At 38.0% G+C, this 19,698-nt stretch overlaps 1 protein-coding gene across 1 annotated transcript in view; it reads right to left on the reverse strand.

The window, feature by feature from the left end:
- Positions 1-19,698, reverse strand: part of LOC137027789 (complement factor H-like) — a 122,050-nt gene that overhangs the window by 21,142 nt on the left and 81,210 nt on the right. Inside the window, exons 5-7 of the mRNA XM_067396298.1 lie at positions 4,021-4,188; positions 3,823-3,928; positions 3,646-3,722 (exon numbers count right to left, since the gene is read on the reverse strand). Coding sequence (XP_067252399.1) covers positions 3,646-3,722; positions 3,823-3,928; positions 4,021-4,188 — 351 coding nt within the window. The remainder of the gene's footprint in view (positions 1-3,645; positions 3,723-3,822; positions 3,929-4,020; positions 4,189-19,698) is intronic.

The following is a 19,698-nucleotide window of genomic DNA, read 5'->3' on the forward strand; positions in this document are numbered from 1 at the left end:
TTATTGGTGCTGCACACATTCTCTCTGTAAACAAATATCCATCATATCAATTAGAATTAATATTATATGATGAATAATTTGCACTGAACTTTTTTTTATTTCACAAAAAAATATATTTAATATCAGCACATACCAGCACACAGTGGTTTTGGAGTCCATCCGTCTCGTGTACATGTGGCCACTCCTCTGTTATATTCATACCCATCCAAGCAATAGTAAGATTTTTTCATTCCCAATGTCATATCTCCCCTGAAGTAAGAGTGTGGGTTAACCACATGCTGGTCACGTGGAACTTCACATCTAATAACTGAAACAAGATTCACATTATTTTAATAACACAGTAAGTTCAGCTCCTAATGCAGAAGTGTTTCTCTACAATCTCACTCTCACAAACAGGCTCATGATCCCACTCCCCGTTCTCTTGACATGTAAATGATCTGATGGTTTCTTTTGTACGAAAGATCCAGTATCTTTCAGTGCAGGTGATCTCCACACTTTCTCCAGCTCTAAAAATAGTTTTTCCCTCTGGGTTGATCTTCTGTACTCCAAATCTTTAGTTGAGCTCTTGACCCTTGACCTTTTAATATTAGATTTTGTTTGGGCAGTTTTAACTGCATTAAAACCAACCAGACAAGCAAAGATAAAAGATTATCAGATGTTGATTATGTTTTCCCAAAATTATTATTTGATCTGAATCACTGAACTCGTTTACCCAATCTCTGAGTTAGATTTACATTATTGATTACAGCAGCACTGTGATTCTACAGAAGATCAGCTTACACAATACAGAATTTTTTTTTTTTTTAAAACGTTGTCCTTATCACAAAAAAAAAAATATATATATATATTTTAGGCACACACAGACATCAAGTATCAGCCTGTGAATCTCAACAACGGTGACAAGCAACATATTCTGATCAACAGATCAACTCTGATCATTAGAAAACAAGCTACTAAAAAGTCACAGAAAAACAGCAAAATTTTAATAGTGAGAATAAATGAAATTACTAAGACAATTTAGCTCATAATTTATTCATGCAACAATGCATGATGGGAGCCATGGATGAATTTTGATTGGTGGCTCCCAGAAATAATGTTTAACAAATTATGTGAAAACATGTCCAACACCACCTGATCATTGCTTTTCTGGTTGGTTTTAATGCAGTTAAAACTGCCCAAACAAAATCTAATATCGAAAAGGCAAGGGTCAAGAGCTCAACTAAAACAAACCCTGACCTCAATGATGGTAACTTAAAAATAGTGATTTTCTCCTTTGGTGATTCTGCTTGTTATCATCAGGTGTCTTCAATAATGGTCAATCATCACTCAATTAATCACTTATTTATCTCAATGCTTCAGTGGGTGGAATAAAAATATGGCAGGACTTTTACTTTCTGAGCCCTGGAATTTCCACCTCTGCGCGATACCTCTGCATGATACCTCCGCGGTGGATCCGCTGTGTGGGTCTACCGATGGCCCAAAGAGACCAGAAGGCGAGACAGGCTCTAAAACCACCAGGCTGGCCATGGACCTTCCAATGGCCTGGGCTGTGGCCTTCGTGGCTCGCAGGGCTAGGTCAGTGGCGCTGCGGAGGTCCCTGAAGGCAGGTGCATCAAAGCCGGACTCGTCCATAAAGCGGAGAAGCTTGGCTTGAAACACTTGGAAGATTGCCATAGTGTGGAGCGCCGAGGCAGCTTGGCCTGCAGAGGCGTAGGCTCGCGAAGCCAGGGTGGAGGTAGTCCTGCAGGGCTTTGAAGGAAGGGCCCTCTTAGATTTCCAGCCCACAGCCGTGGGAGGACAGAGGTGAGCTGCCACTGCTTCATCCAGGGGCGGCGGGTGCTCGTAGCCCTTTTCTTCAGCGCCGTCTACAGTGGTGAGGGCTGAACGGTGCGTGGTGTGCAGGCGGGCAGAGTAAGGAGCGCGCCATGACTTGGTCAGCTCCTCGTGTACCTCGGGGAAGAACGGGGCAGCACGTTGACGAGGGGCCTGGCGTCTTCCCGGCAGGAACCACTCATCCAGGCGGCTCCGTGACGGCTCTTCCGGCGGAGCCCAATCCAGGTCTAGCTCCTCCACAGCTTTATAGAGGACGCGGAGAAGTTCGGCGTCCATGCCCGAGCCGTGTTCAATGGGCTCCAGCGGAGGCGGGAGGGCGGGGTTGTTCGACTCGCCAGCCCAGCCTTCTGCTTCGGAAGCCGCGAGAGACATAGACTCATCTAGCGGCTCTTCATCCGATCCACCGAATGAGACGAGGTCACTTGCGTATGCTGAGGGACGCTGCTCAGGGTGGGAGAATCTGACGGGCGACTGTTCTCTGGCGGGAGAGGGCGAGGCACGCGGGGGCTGGGCTGACATGAGCTCGCTCGACTCCGGGCGCTGGGTCGCTCTACCCCGCTGTCTCTTCCTCGCAGGCTCGCGGCGGGAAGGGGACGGGAGGGCGCGAGCGGCGGGACTGCCTCCGGTGAAGAAAGCAACCCGCGAGCGCAGAGAGGCCAGGCTCATGCACTCGCAGTGCGGGCATGAGGCATCAGTGAGCGCGGCTTCCGCATGGGGCTTACCCAGGCATCCAACGCACTCGTCGTGTCCATCATTGTCCTGCAGAGGGGCTCTGCAGGTGTCACAGGAGTGACGTGGCATTTAAAAATGCCGGCGCCGTGAAAACGGCGAATGGGGGGCTCTTTTAGAGCGGCGAGGACCGCGGAAGCTCTTTTAGAGCGGACGAATCCGCTAGGAATGCTCTTATAGAGCGGTTATAGAACCGCAAGGAAACGCTCTCAGAGGGGGCGCCGGATGGCGGCAGGAGACGGCTGAGGCGGCGGCTGGAACGAGAAGCAGGCGGCGGGCGTCTAGAAGACGGCGCTCGGGGCAGTAGTCCACGAGGGCTCCGGTGCTGTCGTAGTCCAGCGGCTCAGCTGGGTCTGCTGCGGGGCCTCTTCAAAGGCGGCGAGCTTCTTCGGCTTCAGCATGGAGATCAGCGAAGAGATGTGTAGTCATTGCTGAAGGAGAAGGACTGATTTCCTATGGCGAAACACCTGCTTATATAGCACTAAACCCCGCCCCTTTCGGCGGGAAAATTCGCGCGCTTTCTCGCCATAGGTCGCGCAGCTATGCCGCGCCGTCATTGGTTCAACAACTTGTCATGAGTGAACCAATGACGATGCAGTTACACTGCGTTATTGAAAAAGGCTTCAGTGACGGGGAAAAAGGGAGACTTTTCCTCATACGCAGTACGAGTGAAGTATCGAAAGGGAACTGTGATCATTGGGTAAAGATACAGAAAAACAACAACAACAAGAACAAAAAACAATAGAATGAACCTTTGCATGTTGGAACAGAGTTACTCCATTCGCCCGTCTCTGTGCAGTTAATGTCACTACTTCCGTCTATCTTTTTGTCAGCAGATACACACTCAAAGTGGATAACATCACCATAACTTCCCTCTTCTGTGTTGGCTGATGCAGTCACAAACGCATTTGTGCGAATGGCTGGACATTTCACAGCTAGCCAAAAAATAAATAAATATGAAAAAAAGAAACCAACAAACTAATCACTAAAATTATTCTTCTCTTGAGTAATGTAGCTTATGTGTCACTGTCAGAAGGATGGAGATAATTAAAAGAAAAAAAAACAACTTTCAAGAAAGCTTACCCTCACAGACAGGGACAGTATTATCCCATCCTTGAGCTCTGCAGGTACGATGATTGATTTTGCTTGTCATTTCAAATCTGTGAACACTGTGTTTTTACACTTTTTACAAGTACAAAGAATGTTAAAAGAATAGTATACATTTCATACATTAGAATAAAATGCATAAAGCACATTTACCCTTTCTTGCAAGTGTACAACACTGTTGTTCCAAAAACAAACTCTGACCCTGCTGTAAGTTTAAAATCACCATTCGGTGCGTCTCCTGGGTGACTGCATTTTTTCTCTGCAGAAATCAAACAAGGTTTACTCTGCATAAACGGCAATGATTTAATTACCAATAAAATGATGTGGTGATCATATTGACAATTTTCTCACTTGCACATTTTCGCTCAACGATTGTGTCCCATGTTCCCTCTTCACACTTTAATCTATACACGCCAGTAAAGCCTGTCATGCAGTACAGTCTCACTGTTTCACCATCACTGTATGAAGCTTTCGTAGCTGGTTCTGTGTTTTCATATTTGATATCCTCTCGAAGACAATCTGAGAAGCACAAACAAACATTACACAAAGACGTAACTGTCATATTAAATGCTGAAGTACATGAACAACTAGTCAACACTCTCTAGAGCTACAGTTTGGGACCCAGCTAACAGGCAGAGGTGGGTAATCCAGGGGTCAAAGAGTAAAAGTCCTGCCATATTTTTATTCCATCCACTGAAGCATTAATGAGATAAATAAGTGATTAATTGAGTGATGATTGAGCATTATTGAAGACACCTGATGATAACAAGCAGAATCACCAAAGGAGAAAATCACAATTTTTAAGTTACCATCATCGAGGTCAGGGTTTGTTTTAGTTGAGCTCTTGACCCTTAACTTTTTAATATTAAATTTTGTTTGGGCAGTTTTAACTGCATTAAAACCATAGACTGTAAAAAAAGATGGACGACGCGACGTCGCTTCCTTCCATTGTAATGAACTGAAGCCAAAATGGCCGACCGAATGGGCGCTGACATGTTACGCAATACGTAAGTTTGGAGCCTGGGCATGCGCAGAAGGAACCGTCAGTGGAGCCGGAGGCGGAGTCGCGATATCAAACTTCCGCCCAGACGACTGCGTCATCATTCATGTATTTTAAATAGACTATAAAAATTATATACAATTTAAAATTCTACCTATAAAATAATAGGCTATTCTATTTCTAGAGCAATAATACTTTTAAAACAGCAAATTCAGTAGATAAAATCAATATAATATGCCACTAGAAACAACTCTAAATCGTCAGAAACGGTCCTGCCATTTTAAATCAAGTTCAACTAACGTTACAGGAGATCGATTGCTGTAATTAGAGTAGGCTATCATTAGTTTTGTCCTGCTAATTATTATTTTATACCCATAAAAATAATAAGTAACTGCCAGATAACGATCACCTGCTTTTTCCCGACATTGTTAACATTAGGTGTGTTATCTTAACTAATAACATTTATTAATTAGCTTATAACACCCATATTTAATGTTACAGAAAAAGGTTCAGTGATCCGTCAGATCCTGTAGGTCGGTTAGTACAGTTTACTGCTGAACAACTCATTTTGTTGGTGTTAAATAACAAAGAAATCGAAAATTAACAGTTAGTTAATACATCTTCAATCTCCCCTCGAAGCTCCGAGTCCTCAGACAAGTTGAGCTGTCAATCAAGTTCGAATCATGACGACACGCCCCGTTTTTATAGCATCAAATTGCTAGCTAAAATCTAAATCATCACAAAAACGAACAATTGAATATATATCAGTGTGATAACAACTACCTTAAATGACCAAAACCATTTTTCATAAAGTTTTATTTGAAGCAGAATTTATTTTTAAGTTTTCACTGAAGTCTCATTTGACTGCATTGAGAGGGCGGGGTTTATGACCTGTACTGCATCCAGCCTCCAGGGGGCGATCAAAGAGCCCGTGGCTTCACTTTTCAGAACGTATGAGACACACCCGATTAAAACCAACCAGAAAAGCAAAGTTAAAAGATGATCAGGTGATGTTGGTTATGTTTTCTCAAAATTATTTGATCTGAACTCATTTAGAGCCCAATCTCAGAGTTAGATTTCCATTATTGATTACAGCAGCACTGTGATTCTACAGCAGAGGATCAGCTTTATCAACACAATTTTTTTAGAGTTCTGATTTAAAAAAAACAGAGCTCATTTAAACACACAGACCTCAAGAATCATCCTGTGAATCTCAACAGTGGTGGCCATCATAAAGCATGTTGCAGTGCATTCTGGGAGCCACCAATCAAAATTCATCCATGCCTCCCATCATGCATTGCTGCATGAATAAATTATGAGCTGAATTGTTTTAGTAATTTCATTTATTCTCACTATTAAAAATTTGCTGTTTGTCTGTGACTTTTTAGTATCTTTTTTTCCAATGTTCAGAGTTGATCTGTTGATCAGAATATGTTGCTTGTCACCGTTGTTGAGATTCATATGCTGATTCTTGATGTCTGTGTGTGTCTAAAAATATTTTTTTTATTGTTGTGATAAGGACAACTTTAAAAAAAAAAAAAAAAATCTGTATTGTAAAAGCTGATCTTCTGTAGAATCACAAATCTGCTGTAACCAATAATGTTAATCTAACTCAGAGATTGGGCTCTAAATGAGTTCAGTGACTCAGATCAAACAATGATTTTGTAAAAACATAGCCACCTGATCATCTTTTATCTTTGCTTGTCTGGTTGGTTTTAATGCAGTTAAAACTTCCCAAACAAAATCTAAAATTAAAAAGGCAAGGGTCAAGAGCTCATCTGAAACAAACCCTGACCTCGATGATGGTAACTTAAAAATTGTGATTTTCTCCTTTGGTGATTCTGCTTGTTATCATCAGGCGTCTTCAATAATGCTCAATCATCACTCAATTAATCACTTATTTATCTCATTAATGCTTCAGTGGGTGGAATAAAAATATGGCAGGACTTTTACTCTTTGACCCCTGGATTACCCACCTCTGCGTTCTGGGAACATAGACAACGTCCTTAACACCGGTGGGACGTTTTGAGAATGTTCTGGGAACGTAAAATTTTTAGCGGGGCAGGGTGTTTTGAACATTCAGAAAATAACATTTTCATAACATTTCCAAAATGATAGAATGGAATGTTCCTCTAACGTTCACATAAACTAAGAAAAAACTTTCTTAATACATAAAAAAACAGTTCATTTGAACGTTCCGAAAATATAACAAAATAACGTTTTTATAACATTTCCAAAATGATAGAATGGAATGTTCCTCTAATGTTAACATAAACCAAGAAAAAACATTCTTGATACATTAAAAAAACTGGACGTTTTGAACGTTTAAAAAACATTCCAAAATAACGTTTTTATAACTTAAAGAGAATGTTAACAAAACATTCTGAAAACTCCATTTTGTTAGCTGGGGAAGTGCATATAATATAACATTTATGTTCAAGTCAATAAAATCTAAATGAAAAAGACTTTCAAATAGATAACAACAAAGAGATTACTTGCCTTGACTTTGAGCACAATTAAAAAAAAACAACCAAAAGACGAAGCTGCAGAGTTTTACTGGAACTCTTATTTTGAGCTCAGTTCACAGTTATCTTTTTTTGGTCTGTCTCTGATACTCTTGCCTGATGGAGATCAACAAGAAGATGATAATTTACTAAAGTCAAAAAGATTTTTTCTCTTACATCAGACCACTCTGTGCACAAGCAATATTTCCTGTTAATGATGCAGAAATTCATATTTGCCATTTAGACACACCAAAGTCCAGTGCCCGGTTGCATAAAGCACCTTAAGTTTTTCCCTTAAGTATGACACTTAAGGCGTGATTTCCCCTTAACTAAGGGAATGACTTAAGGGTGTTGCATATAATCTCTTAAACTGTTCTCTTAGGTAAGGGAAACCGTTAAGTGTTTAACGACAGCATCCCAGGTTTTGCCGTTAAAAAATTCTACTGTTGCCATGGACACGTTATTTGTTAATACGTATCGTGGTAAGTTTTCACAGAAAACAACATAATATGGATAAGGAAAACAAAAAAGAAAACCAAATATGAAAGAGACGAGAAACTCAAATTGATTGTTTACTCAAAATTGAGATTTCTGCTGTCATTCACTCACCCTGACGCCCTCATGTCGTTCCAAACCCATAAGACTTTCATTCATCTTTGGACAACAAATAAAGATATTTTTAATATTCTCTCATCATTTATGTCCATTTATTGAAAGACATCCATATGATTACGGCTGTGTCGGAAGCTCAAATGTGCGCGCAAGAACCAATGAGGGTTGTTTTTGCGTGTGATGCACGCACGTTTGCGCTTCCGTTTACCATATAAGATATGTTATAAGATGTTATATTTCATCAATGTTTATGTGAATAAACCGCTAAAGTACAATTTGTCTATCATATAAAGCGGCCGATCGTGGCACGTTATACGACTTGGATTGAACCTGCTCACTCTGTGTAACACTTAAGGTGAAGTTTTACGAACCTTACGATATACTTAGGGAAATGAAGGTTAAGGGGCTTTATGCAACACTTACGCATTACTTAAGTGAAAAATATATACTTAAGGGAAATTCTTAAGGGTTTATGACGTTTCGCCTAAAGAAACCCTTAAGTAACACTTAACGGTTATTTTCTGCAACACCCTTAAGTTTAAGGGAAACATAAGGGCGATCTTAAGGGAAAATTACACTTAAGGTGCTTTATGCAACCGGGCACAGTTACTTTAGAGAAGTCAATCTTCTTGAGCCATATTTATGCAACACATGAACAGAAAACAAAGAATCCAAAATAATTGGCACGTTCACTTCTGAATTCTGTAGCTTAAAGGTGATAGAGAGGATTTTTTCGTCGACTGAGAATCCAAAGACTGTTACTGAGTTTTTGAAATGAGCGCATGGGTAAGAACAACCCCCCTCCTTCACAGCTCATTTCAAAGGAATGCCTCCCAAAACTCGTGCATGAGTATTGGAACACGAGTGTTTACCACCGGCATTCGCTGTGTCGTGTTTTTTGGATTCATTATGTCGGACTCACCGCAGGTAACTCATAATCTGCAGTTGTTACTCCTGTCTCCTGACAAAAACATTGAATGCGGAGCCTGTGGAGTGTGGAAAGTTACTGGAGCGCGCAGCCGCGCACGTCTCTCACAAAGAACGTCATGGCAGTGATTGACAAGCCAGAGGGCCAATCGTTTACGCGATGATCGTGTAAACGATTGGCTGATGTTATTAAGGCCCTACCTCGTGCACAGATGATGTATATTAATATTATTACTTTCAGTGCACCTAATAAATAGTCTTTTATCAGTTAGTAAAGACAGTTTCAAGTAATATTGCAAAAATGTAGAAAACAAAACATCCTCTTTAGCACCTTTAATCCTGTTAATGTTTTTCACTGGATCATGTTCTTCTTGAATCAAATTATAAAGTATGATTATGTTGTGAATGAATCTGTCACATGAGTGAGACTGAAGAAAATTTACAACACTTTTGAACTTTTCAACAGAGGTGGAAAGTCCAGGGTTCAGAAAGTAGGGCTGCTTTTACACTAGCACAAAAAAAAAAAATCATATCTTTTGCTAACATCTGACACAGATCGGAATTAATTGCACACGTGTAAACACAAAAATCCACACGAGATCCGTTTTTTCGCATCCGATCTGAGCCACTACCAAATGTGGTTCTCTGGACATGCGACCTACGTCTAAACACGCATATCCGATTCCCATTGGAATTCCAAGCCAACACAAGGCAAGGGCGGCACGTTTGCTCACTAAAAGGAAAGTTTTGTGTTGTATTGAAGCAGATGTTCTTGTATGCACTCGCACTAAAACTTTGCAGATTTTTTATTAAGGAGGGAATTTTGTATGTCTAACGTTATCTGTTTTTCTAGAAAGAAATTGCGCGCGCACACACATACATTCAGCAGCTGATTTTCAACCTTTGCCCGGTTAATTTAAAAGAGACCGCCATGTTGTTGTTTTGCTTATAAAAGCTTCACTGTAGCTACTCTCTCTTGCACGTGCCCTCTCTCCCCTAGGTCGCTCTAATTCATTAACAACACTCTAAAAAATGCTGGGTTAAAAAAACCCAAGCTGGGTAAAATATGGACAAACCCAGCAGGTTGGTTTAAAAGGCACCTATTATGCCCTCTTTCACATGATGTAATATAAGTCTCTGGTCTGGTCAAGTTTCAGCTTAAAATACCCCACAAATTTGCCCCTATTTGAGGGTGAGCAAAAACACGCCTTTTACTATATCACTATATTGCTGGCTAAAAAAATAAATCCAAAATTGGTTGAAAAAAATGGCTGGGTGAAAACAACCCAATCCCTGGTTTTGTCCATATTTAACCCAGCAGTTTTTAGAGTGAAAATGGAATTCTAAAACCGATAATTGTAAAATATCAAACACAAATTAACTACCTTTATTTTCCGGTCTATATCCGTTCAGTCAGAATTCGCGCTGCAATTCATCCATGACACTGACAGCTGTTAATTTATCCATTCTGACAGGTACACTGTTAAAAATAAATGTAAATTTACAGGTACACTCTCAGAACAAAAAAGTACATAATTGTACCTTTAGGGGTACAATGGTACAAAGGTACAAATTTGTACGCTTGTGATTTGTACCTTAAGAGACCAGTTTTGTACCTTTGGTGACAATTTTGTACCTTTATTTAACAGTACAAAAATTGACCCATCAAAAAGGGTACAAAATTGGCCTTGACAGCATACAATCGTTGACTATAATGAGATATATATATATTTTACACACATACATGCTGCATTAAAACCAGAATTTATTAAATCATTTTCATTTTCACATTTTATAACATTTCATTTTAAACACATTTTTAAACATTCCATATGAGTCCATCTTGCCGGGTGTTAAAAAGTAACACTGAAGCAGTGTTAAAGTTAATGAGATAATTGATTGATGATTGACAATTAGTGATAACACCTGATGTTAATAAGCAGACTCATTGAAGGAAAGAGAGAAAAAATGTGTTAATTAATGTTTTATGGAATGTTTCTTGCAGCTTGAGGTCTAACAGCAGTTTGACGTTATTGTTTTTAAGAATAATAGACACAGACATCAAGAATCGGCATATGATTCTCAAGAACGGTGACAATAAATAAATACAAAATACTGACAAACAGATCAACTCTGAACATCACAAAACAAGCTACTGTCACAACAAAACAACAGAAAAATAAAAGCAAACATGAACAATCTACAAAAATTACAGGACAATTCAGCTGCATAATTTATTCATGCAGCAATGCATGATGGGAGCCATGGATGAGTTTTGATTGGTGGCTCCCATCATGCACTGCAACCTGAAGCACTTTGTTTGGGCTGTTAACTGAGATGTAACAGCCAGACAAGCAAAGAGAAAAGATGATCAGGTGGTGTTGGTTATGTTTTCACATAATTGTAATTTGACCTGAACTCATTTAGAGCCCAATCTCTGAATTAGATTTACATTATTGATTACAGCAGCACTGTGATTCTACAGCAGAAGATCAGCTTTATCAATATAATCTGAGGGGGAAAAAAAAGCTGATCTTGTGCTGTAGAATCACAGTGCTGCTGTAATCAATAACGTAAATCTAACTCAGAAATTGGGCTCTAAATGAGTTATCAGGACAATCTAGGTAGCAATTGCGGATCCTCGTATTTATTAACTAATATACATACTCTCAGAACTAATGGCACATACACATTCTTGTCCCACCCACTTTTTAAAACAAAGTTACGCCACTGAATGAATGGGACTAACTGGACGGGAATGCACACTGGTGAGTATAACATTTCAGAGATGTATAGATGACTCAGCTGACTGGTAATGATAATGTCTCTTTGCATGAGTGACGGTGAAGACCGGGAACCGGGAAGTAGACGACAGAAGACAAAGGAAGGGAATCCACAATGGCAGGTAAGTACACAGGTGAGTGTCATGAAGGAATCTGTTAGTGTATGTAAAGACGAGACCAGACAAAGGAGTGCAGGTTGTGAGGGTATGTATGGTGTGCACTGATGAGGAGGTGCAGGTGTGGTGAATCAGAATTCCGGGGAGAGTGAACAAGTGGGCGGAGCATGCTGATCTGGTGACGATGGGTTGATTGCAACTCCGTGACAAAAAGTGGTTTGGAGAGTGAATGGATAGATGAATTTGCAAGACTGCACTTTGACTTTTGTTTCTCTTCTTACTGCTGTTCAGTTTTTTTTTTTTTTTTTTGTTTTTTTTTGTCATGTTGCATCATTATACTTGTGCTAAAATTATGAAAATTGAGAAACAAATTAAATTTTCTTTTTTTTTCAGGATCCTACCCGGTCCCAACCATTCATCAGAAGGACTGTGAAAGCGGGAACTGTTTAAACCACCAGTGGTGGTTTCCACAAGATAGTAGTGGGTGAGGGGGTACTGACATTAACACGTTGTGTTCACTGTATTACACACTATAGTTTATATATATTTTTTAAATTCACTGTGACCATTGAGTACTCAGACTTGACATTGACGATCATCCATTAAAAAGATGTTTGCAGTGATCAAGTCTCAGACAGTGTCAAGTCTTAATACTCCAGTACTTGTGCACACCACTATTAAACACACACACACCGTATCAAGGTATGATGTATACTGCAATGATGTATAATGTAAATGCAATAAATATTTTAATCATATACTGTTTTTTTGTCAAGTGTTGTTACTTTTGGATTTTCTTCTTTTATATGAACTATTAAAGAAAATGTATAGTATGATAAATGTGAGGATATTGATCTGGAAGCAAAGGGGCCATAAAGAACCTTTTCATCAGTGGTTCTTTGTAGAACCTTTAAAAAGAGTTCTTTGTAGTACCAGAAAAGGTTCTTTATGGCACCAAGAATCAAATGGTTCTTTAAGGAACCTTTCACAAAATGGTTCTTTAGGAAACCAAAAAGGTTCTTCTATGGCATCGCTGTGAAACCCCCTTATTGGTTCTTCCTGGCACCTTTTTTTTTAAAGAGTGTAGTTATAACAATAAGTGCAAGAGAATTTCTTATCAGATGTATTGGGTTGGTAAGTGCTGGTGATTCAGTCATCATGTGGTGTCCTGATTCACTGATCGTCACCAATGTCTCAAACTGTGACGGTGTTAACCGCTAGCTTTATTAATGCATTTTTTATATTTAATTTTTTATACCATATAGAGTTTTGTGCAGGATGTTTTTTTTTTTTCTTCTTTTTTCTAACTTTAACATGAATCAGCGTATGATCCTCAACGATGGTGACACTAAACAAAAATCCTTTTTGTGACTTTAGTAGCTTGTTTTGTGACGTTCAGAGTTAATCTGTATATCTGAAAATTTTGTCACCATTGTTGAGGATCATATGCAGAATCTTGATGTCTGTGTGAATATACAGGACGCCATCTGGATAATTTCTGCCCAATTTTTTTCTAAACATGATTAATGTCAAACAGGATTTTATACATTATCATATGACTACAACATGAGAGAAAACAAAATATTCAGATTAAGGCCACTGCATGATGAGAAAATCATCAGCAATGAGCAATCAAACCCACTTGATAGGATTTCTCTCACAATTTATTTTGCAATGAATGCTTTAAAAACACATTTGCAACAATTGGCAAAAACACAGTCAAGACTTTAAGGGTCAGGAGCCCAACTAAAACAAGCGCTTACCTCCATAACGGTGACATTTATAAATTTGATAAAACATCAACACCTCATTAAAAGATTTGTATGAAAGAAACAAAGTCAGAGTGGTTTGTAATAAGTGAAGATGCAAAGATCTAGAGAGATATGTTAGTGTTTAATGTTGTTTCTGTTATCTGAGTTTTGTGAGGTTACCATTGTGCTGGAGAGTAGAGCCTGTGCTTCAGTCAGTGATGATCCAGAAACACTTATGGTCTGCTGCATGTTGCTTTATTTAAGGACAGAAACTGTGTAGCTGCTGATGCAGTGATACAGCAGTTACATTAGCTCATGCATGTGCTGTTTTGTCTTTTGTAAGACATATAAGAAAAATTAGTTTTTGTTTGAGCAGATACTTTTATTAATTTACTTTTATTAATGTTTCCTAAAAAAATAAAATATGGTTCCCTAAATGTTCTGTGAAGGTCCGCCAAATAACGTTCCCCAAACCTTAAAAGAACTCCACATCGTGACCGTCTCTGAACGTTCTTAACACCAGTGGGTACGTTTTGAGAATGTTCTGGGAACGTAAAATTTCTAGCGGGGCAGGGTGTTTTGAACGTTCAGAAAATAACGTTTTCATAACATTTCCAAAATGATAGAATGGAATGTTCCTCTAACGTTCACATAAACCAAGAAAAAACGTTCTTAATACATAAAAACAGATCATTTGAACGTTCCGAAAATATTACAAAATAACGTTTTTATAACATTTCCAAAATGATAGAATGGAATGTTCCTCTAACGTTAACATAAACCAAGAAAAAACATTCTTGATACATTAAAAAAAACTGGACGTTTTGAACGTTTAAAAAACATTCCGAAATAACGTTTTCATAACTTAAACAGAATGTTAACGAAACGTTCTGACAACTCCTTTTTGTTAGCTGGGTTTAGAGAAAACAATCTTCTTGAGTCATATTTATGCAACACATTCAGGAAACAAAGAATCCAAAATAATTGGCATGTTCACCTCTGAACTCTGTAGCTTAATGTTTTTCACTGGATCATGTTCTTCTTGAATCAAATTACAAAAGTATGATTATGTTGTGAATGAATCTGTCACATGAGTGAAACCAGGCCCGGATTGGCTAATCGGGAGCACCGGGAGAATTCCCGGTGGGCAGGTCTGTTTATTTGGCCGCGAGGGCCGGTGTTGTCGTGGCACTGGGTTGAAATATGGATGCTCTAGAAACTGTGGACGCGGCCAAATGTGCTATGCTTAGTAGCCTAACTTTTTCCTTAAAACCAGTCAGTGACGGATTTAGGCCTGGACGACATGGGCAACGGCCCAGGGTGGCACGGGGCACCCGCGCAAGAAAAAACAAACAAACAAACAAACATGTCACTCTGTGGGTAAAATAACCGGGTTGGGAGCAGTGGCGGAGGCAGAACGTGGATGGTGGGTGGGCCTCTAAAAGTGTGGGTGGGCCAGAATAATTCGCAGCATCCCATGTTTTTCAACTGGCTTAATTTGGGTGGGGAAAAAATGATGGACCGTCCCTAAGTGGCGTCAATTCACAAAAAGTCAAGGTATGGCAAGTTCAAATTACGTTATTTAATATAATATTACGTGACAATATCAATTCAAGTAAATCTACAAGATAAGAACAAGACAAAACTGCAGTTACAACCTGAACCAACAGCACCAACCGATTAAAAAAATAATAATAATTTGGAAATAACCTGGCATGGGAACAGGCAGCTATATGGATAAATAAAAATAACAAAAAAGTCAGCTTGCGATAAAATCTAAAAAATTAAAAAAAAATTAATACTGATTTGAAACTTGTGACAAGCGCTCACACATTAACCCGATCACTTTATTTAGCGTTCATGTAAACATACGTTCGGATTCATCAAATGAATTTATATTTATTTATTTAAGAAATTCATTAAAAACAGAATATTGCTTCAGCCTTATTCAAATGCCACAGAAACATGTTCGTTTGTTACGCACTTAATGCCACCCGACGTTTTTGGTTTTCTTCCTAGTTATTAAGTAATTGGTTGATGAAACAGTGATTGAAATTAAGATACAATTTCTACAAAACGAAATTCACTTTAAAGAAAGGCTTACTATAAAACAAAACTTAATGAAGTGGACAAACTCATGTCTGACCAGCTGCATGTCTCCCGACATTGCGCATCGTCATGCTATTCACTTTTCATAATCAACATGAAATTTAACAAATAATATAGGCTCTATAGCCTAATGTTTAAATGTAAATATGAATCTAAATTGCCTATTTTTATCCCTCTGGCCGACGAACTCGCCGGCGCGTTCTGATGGATTTTTTCCTCATCATGACAGAAACAAGCCTTTCGTCTAGCCTACAAACAGGCCTGGACTGGTAATCTGGCATACCGGGCAAATGCGGGCAAAAAATAAAAAATAAAAAAAATGTAGAAGTTGATGCCTCAACGTGCAAAAATTACAGGCATGTTTAGTGCGGTTACTATAGCTTCAGTTTCCAAACTTACAATACCTGACGTGCAAAAACAGGTGAACATAGAAGAACATGGAGGAGACCTGTAAGGCAGAAGAGCAGTGAAGCCAATGAGGGACAGAGTAAGCAGGAGAGTATAATAGAAGCGGTTATTACACTCAAAAAAATTACTTGTTGGTCTAACTTAATTCAACATTTAACATTTATAGCATGCAAGTAATGATCAGATAAAGAACTTCTCATTACTGGCTTAAGCACAGTTAATGCTCGTTGAAAACAATATAAATTTGTTTTACATAGCCACCTAGAGCCTGACCACAAGGTCTACACTTCAGCATAATGGTAACCTCAAAAAATCGACATAACATAAACTCTTTTAAATGTCAAATATAACTGAACTTCAAACTTTAAAAGGTATTTCCCTTTACTAAAAAACACATTAAACAGCACTTAAGTTCAACATTTACTGTCCCAATCTTTCCCTATGCAAAGCATGCTGGGAACTAGAAATCCACTGCCCAGATTCATGTAGTCCCAACACAAATGGTTTAGGTTGACCTAACATTTTGCAAATTTAATTTCATTTAACATAATACAATTGAGTGCGAATGCCAATTAAGTAAAAAACTAAAGATTTGTGTTGGTTCAGCTTATTTTATTTAAATAAACTGAACAAGCAGCTAGAATCATTTTTTTGAGTGTACATGATTAACAGCGATGGACTCATGATGCGACGACGACGACGATGATGTTTAAATGAATGAATATTATAAGACAACATAATCATCGTCGTTATTATAAAGTCAGACTGTCACCTATACTGCACTGGTCACTCAGTCAGCTAAAGTCAAATAGCACAGCAAAAGTTGTTTTGCACTGTTTTTTGTAGTTAGCAGTGCCCTTGTAGCTATCAGAGTTCACATGCAGTAACGGCCCTTCTCATAGAAAAACCTGAAATGATGCAATCTGATTTTTCAAAAAAAAAAAAAAAATTCAGGTTATTATTATAATGTAATATTACTGATGATGTGTTTATTTCACAACGAGACTATAGGTGTCTATTTATAGCTGTTAGTCGTGATGATGGTCTACTAGATCTCACTTTTCGGATATAAAAAGTTATGTTTTGTAGCTCTTGTACCCTATTACTCTGGTGTGAACACTTGGTTGTTTATGGCAAGTGAATAGCATTCTTATCATTTTATTAGGACGTTTTTTGTGAGTAATTTGGTAGTATAGTTTTCTTTTTCATTGTTTTTAATGGGGAGTATCTAAACAATGAGAGGTAAATGTTTGATTCTTAAACAGGGGTTTGTGCTCTTTAAAACAAAATATATTTGTAATTGTAAATTATAGTTTTTCTGCTGTCTGTTTCATTGAAATTTTTTTTTTTTTATTTCTTTATAGAATTATCAGTATTCTACATCCACGTTCTAAGGGTTAGCTTTTATATCATGGAGCACATTGTCCATCTAGAAATCCTACTCTTACTAAGTGTACTTTTAATAACTCTACCAAATAATTGTAATACTCTTTTGGGTGGTGTCCGACCGATTGTGGTGGGCCGGTCTGAGCAAAAATGCCAGGGCCATTTTTTTGTCCCAGTCCAGCCCTGCCTACAAATGGTCTACTTTTATTCGTTTACGCTCACAAAAACAACAAAACTTTGTACTTTTGTAACAGGGTGCGCGTCTCAAAAATGAACACCTCGAATAATTGTAGGCTACCTAAAAGAAAGAAACATCTCCATTCGATAAGAAATTCGCATGTCTGTGTTAAATAAGAGGCGAGCCATGGGCGTCGGAAGCAAAAACAATGTGGGTGGGTCCTCCCTCCAAATTTTTTAATGCAATTTATAGATAGATAGATAGATAGATAAAATGCCAATCAATCGGTAGTTATTGATTTTTTTAATTTTTTTTTTAATAGAACAACGAGACACAAACCTTTACAGTCAATCGCATTTTTGCTCCCATTTATTTTCACAGTGCATACAATGTTTAGTACCAAAGCGCGCACAAAGGAATAAACGTTTACCTTTGATTTCGTTCAATAGAAAAGAAGCAGGGCCGTACAGGGTTTCATAATTGAGGTTACAAAATGTATTATGCTAGGGGGGTTGGGGGGCATGCTCCCCCGAGAAAATTTTGATTTCCTTGGTGTACATATATGCATTTTAAGACGTTTTAAGGCCAACAAATTGGATAACAATAGCTTTAAAACCATGTCAATAAATACATACACTGTTAGCCCGGATAAGTTGAATTTACTTAAAAAATTTGAGGAAACTGGTTGCCCTAAAAAAATTAAGTAATGATTAAGTAATGTGAACTTAATAATTCGAGTTCATTTAACTTAAAATGTTTTGTAATATTAATTATTTTGTAGTTATTACAACTAGTATATTTAAGTTCAATGTACTAAGCAAGTTAACTTGCAACCAATCAAAATTCATCCATGCCTCCCATCATGCATTGCTGCATGAATAAATTATGAGCTGAATTGTCTTAGTAATTTTCTTTATTCTCACTATTTAAATTTTGCTGTTTTTCTGTGACTTTTTAGTAGCTTGTTTTCTAATGTTCAGAGTTGATCAGTTTATCAGAACATGTTGCTTGTCACCATTGTTGAGATTCACAGGCTGATTCTTGATGTCTGTGTGTGCCTATGTCTGATTCACAGGCTGATTCTTGAAGTCTGTCCGTGTCAGCTCCTTGAATTCACACACACCATGACAAAATGGTGTCATTACCTGCTGCAAACCAGTGTGTAGGAGGCGTGGCCAGGAGAAAAACTTCATAATTTAAGTGCATTTAACTTACATTTATTAAAACATTCAAATATATATATATATATATATATATATATGTATATATATATATATATATTTTTTGTGATAAGGACAACTTTAAAAAAAAAAAAAAAAAATTTGTATTGTAGAAGTTGATCCTCCACTGTAGAATCACAGTGCTGCTGTAATCAATAATGTAAATCTAACTCAGAGATTGGGCTCTAAATGAGTTCAGTGATTCAGATCAAATAATGATTATGTGAAAACATAACCAACATCACCTAATCATCTTTTAACTTTGCTTGTTTGGTTGGTATTAATGCAGTTAAAACTGCCCAAACAAAATCTAATATTAAAAAGTCAAGGGTCAAGAGCTCAACTAAAACAAACCCTGACCCTCGATGATGGTAACTTAAAAATTGTGATTTTCTCCTTTGGTGAAAAACTATAAAAAGGTAAATGTTAGGAAAAAATGTCTGTAGAACAGCCAAAACAAATGTTCCAACTGCTCATCAACAGCTCCTTGAATTCACACACACCACGACAAAATGGCGTCATTACCTGCCGCAAACCAGTGTGTAGGAGGCGTGGCCAGGAGAAAAACTTCATAATTTAAGTGCATTTAACTTACATTTATTAACACATTCAAATACGCCCACAAATTAGTAGAATTTACTTATATTTTATAAGTAATGCAACCAAACTTAAATATTTTAAGTATATTGTAATTATATTTTTAAGTAAATATAAAATCCGGGCTAAGAGTGTAGAACAGCCAAAACAAATGTTCCAACTGCTCATCAACAGCTCCTTGAATTCATACATACCATGACAAAATGGCGTCATTACCCGCCGCAAACCAGTGTGAAGGAGGTGTGGTGAGGAGAAAAACTTCATAATTTAAGTGCATTTAACTTACATTTATTAACACATTCAAATACACCCACAAATTAGTAGAATTTACTTATATTTTATAAGTAATGCAACCAAACTTAAATATTTTAAGTATATTGTAATTATATTTTTAAGTAAATATAAAATCCGGGCTAAGAGTGTACATGCACAGTTTTT

This window comes from Chanodichthys erythropterus, chromosome 10, assembly GCF_024489055.1.
Source record: "Chanodichthys erythropterus isolate Z2021 chromosome 10, ASM2448905v1, whole genome shotgun sequence".
Lineage (NCBI taxonomy): Eukaryota > Metazoa > Chordata > Actinopteri > Cypriniformes > Xenocyprididae > Chanodichthys > Chanodichthys erythropterus.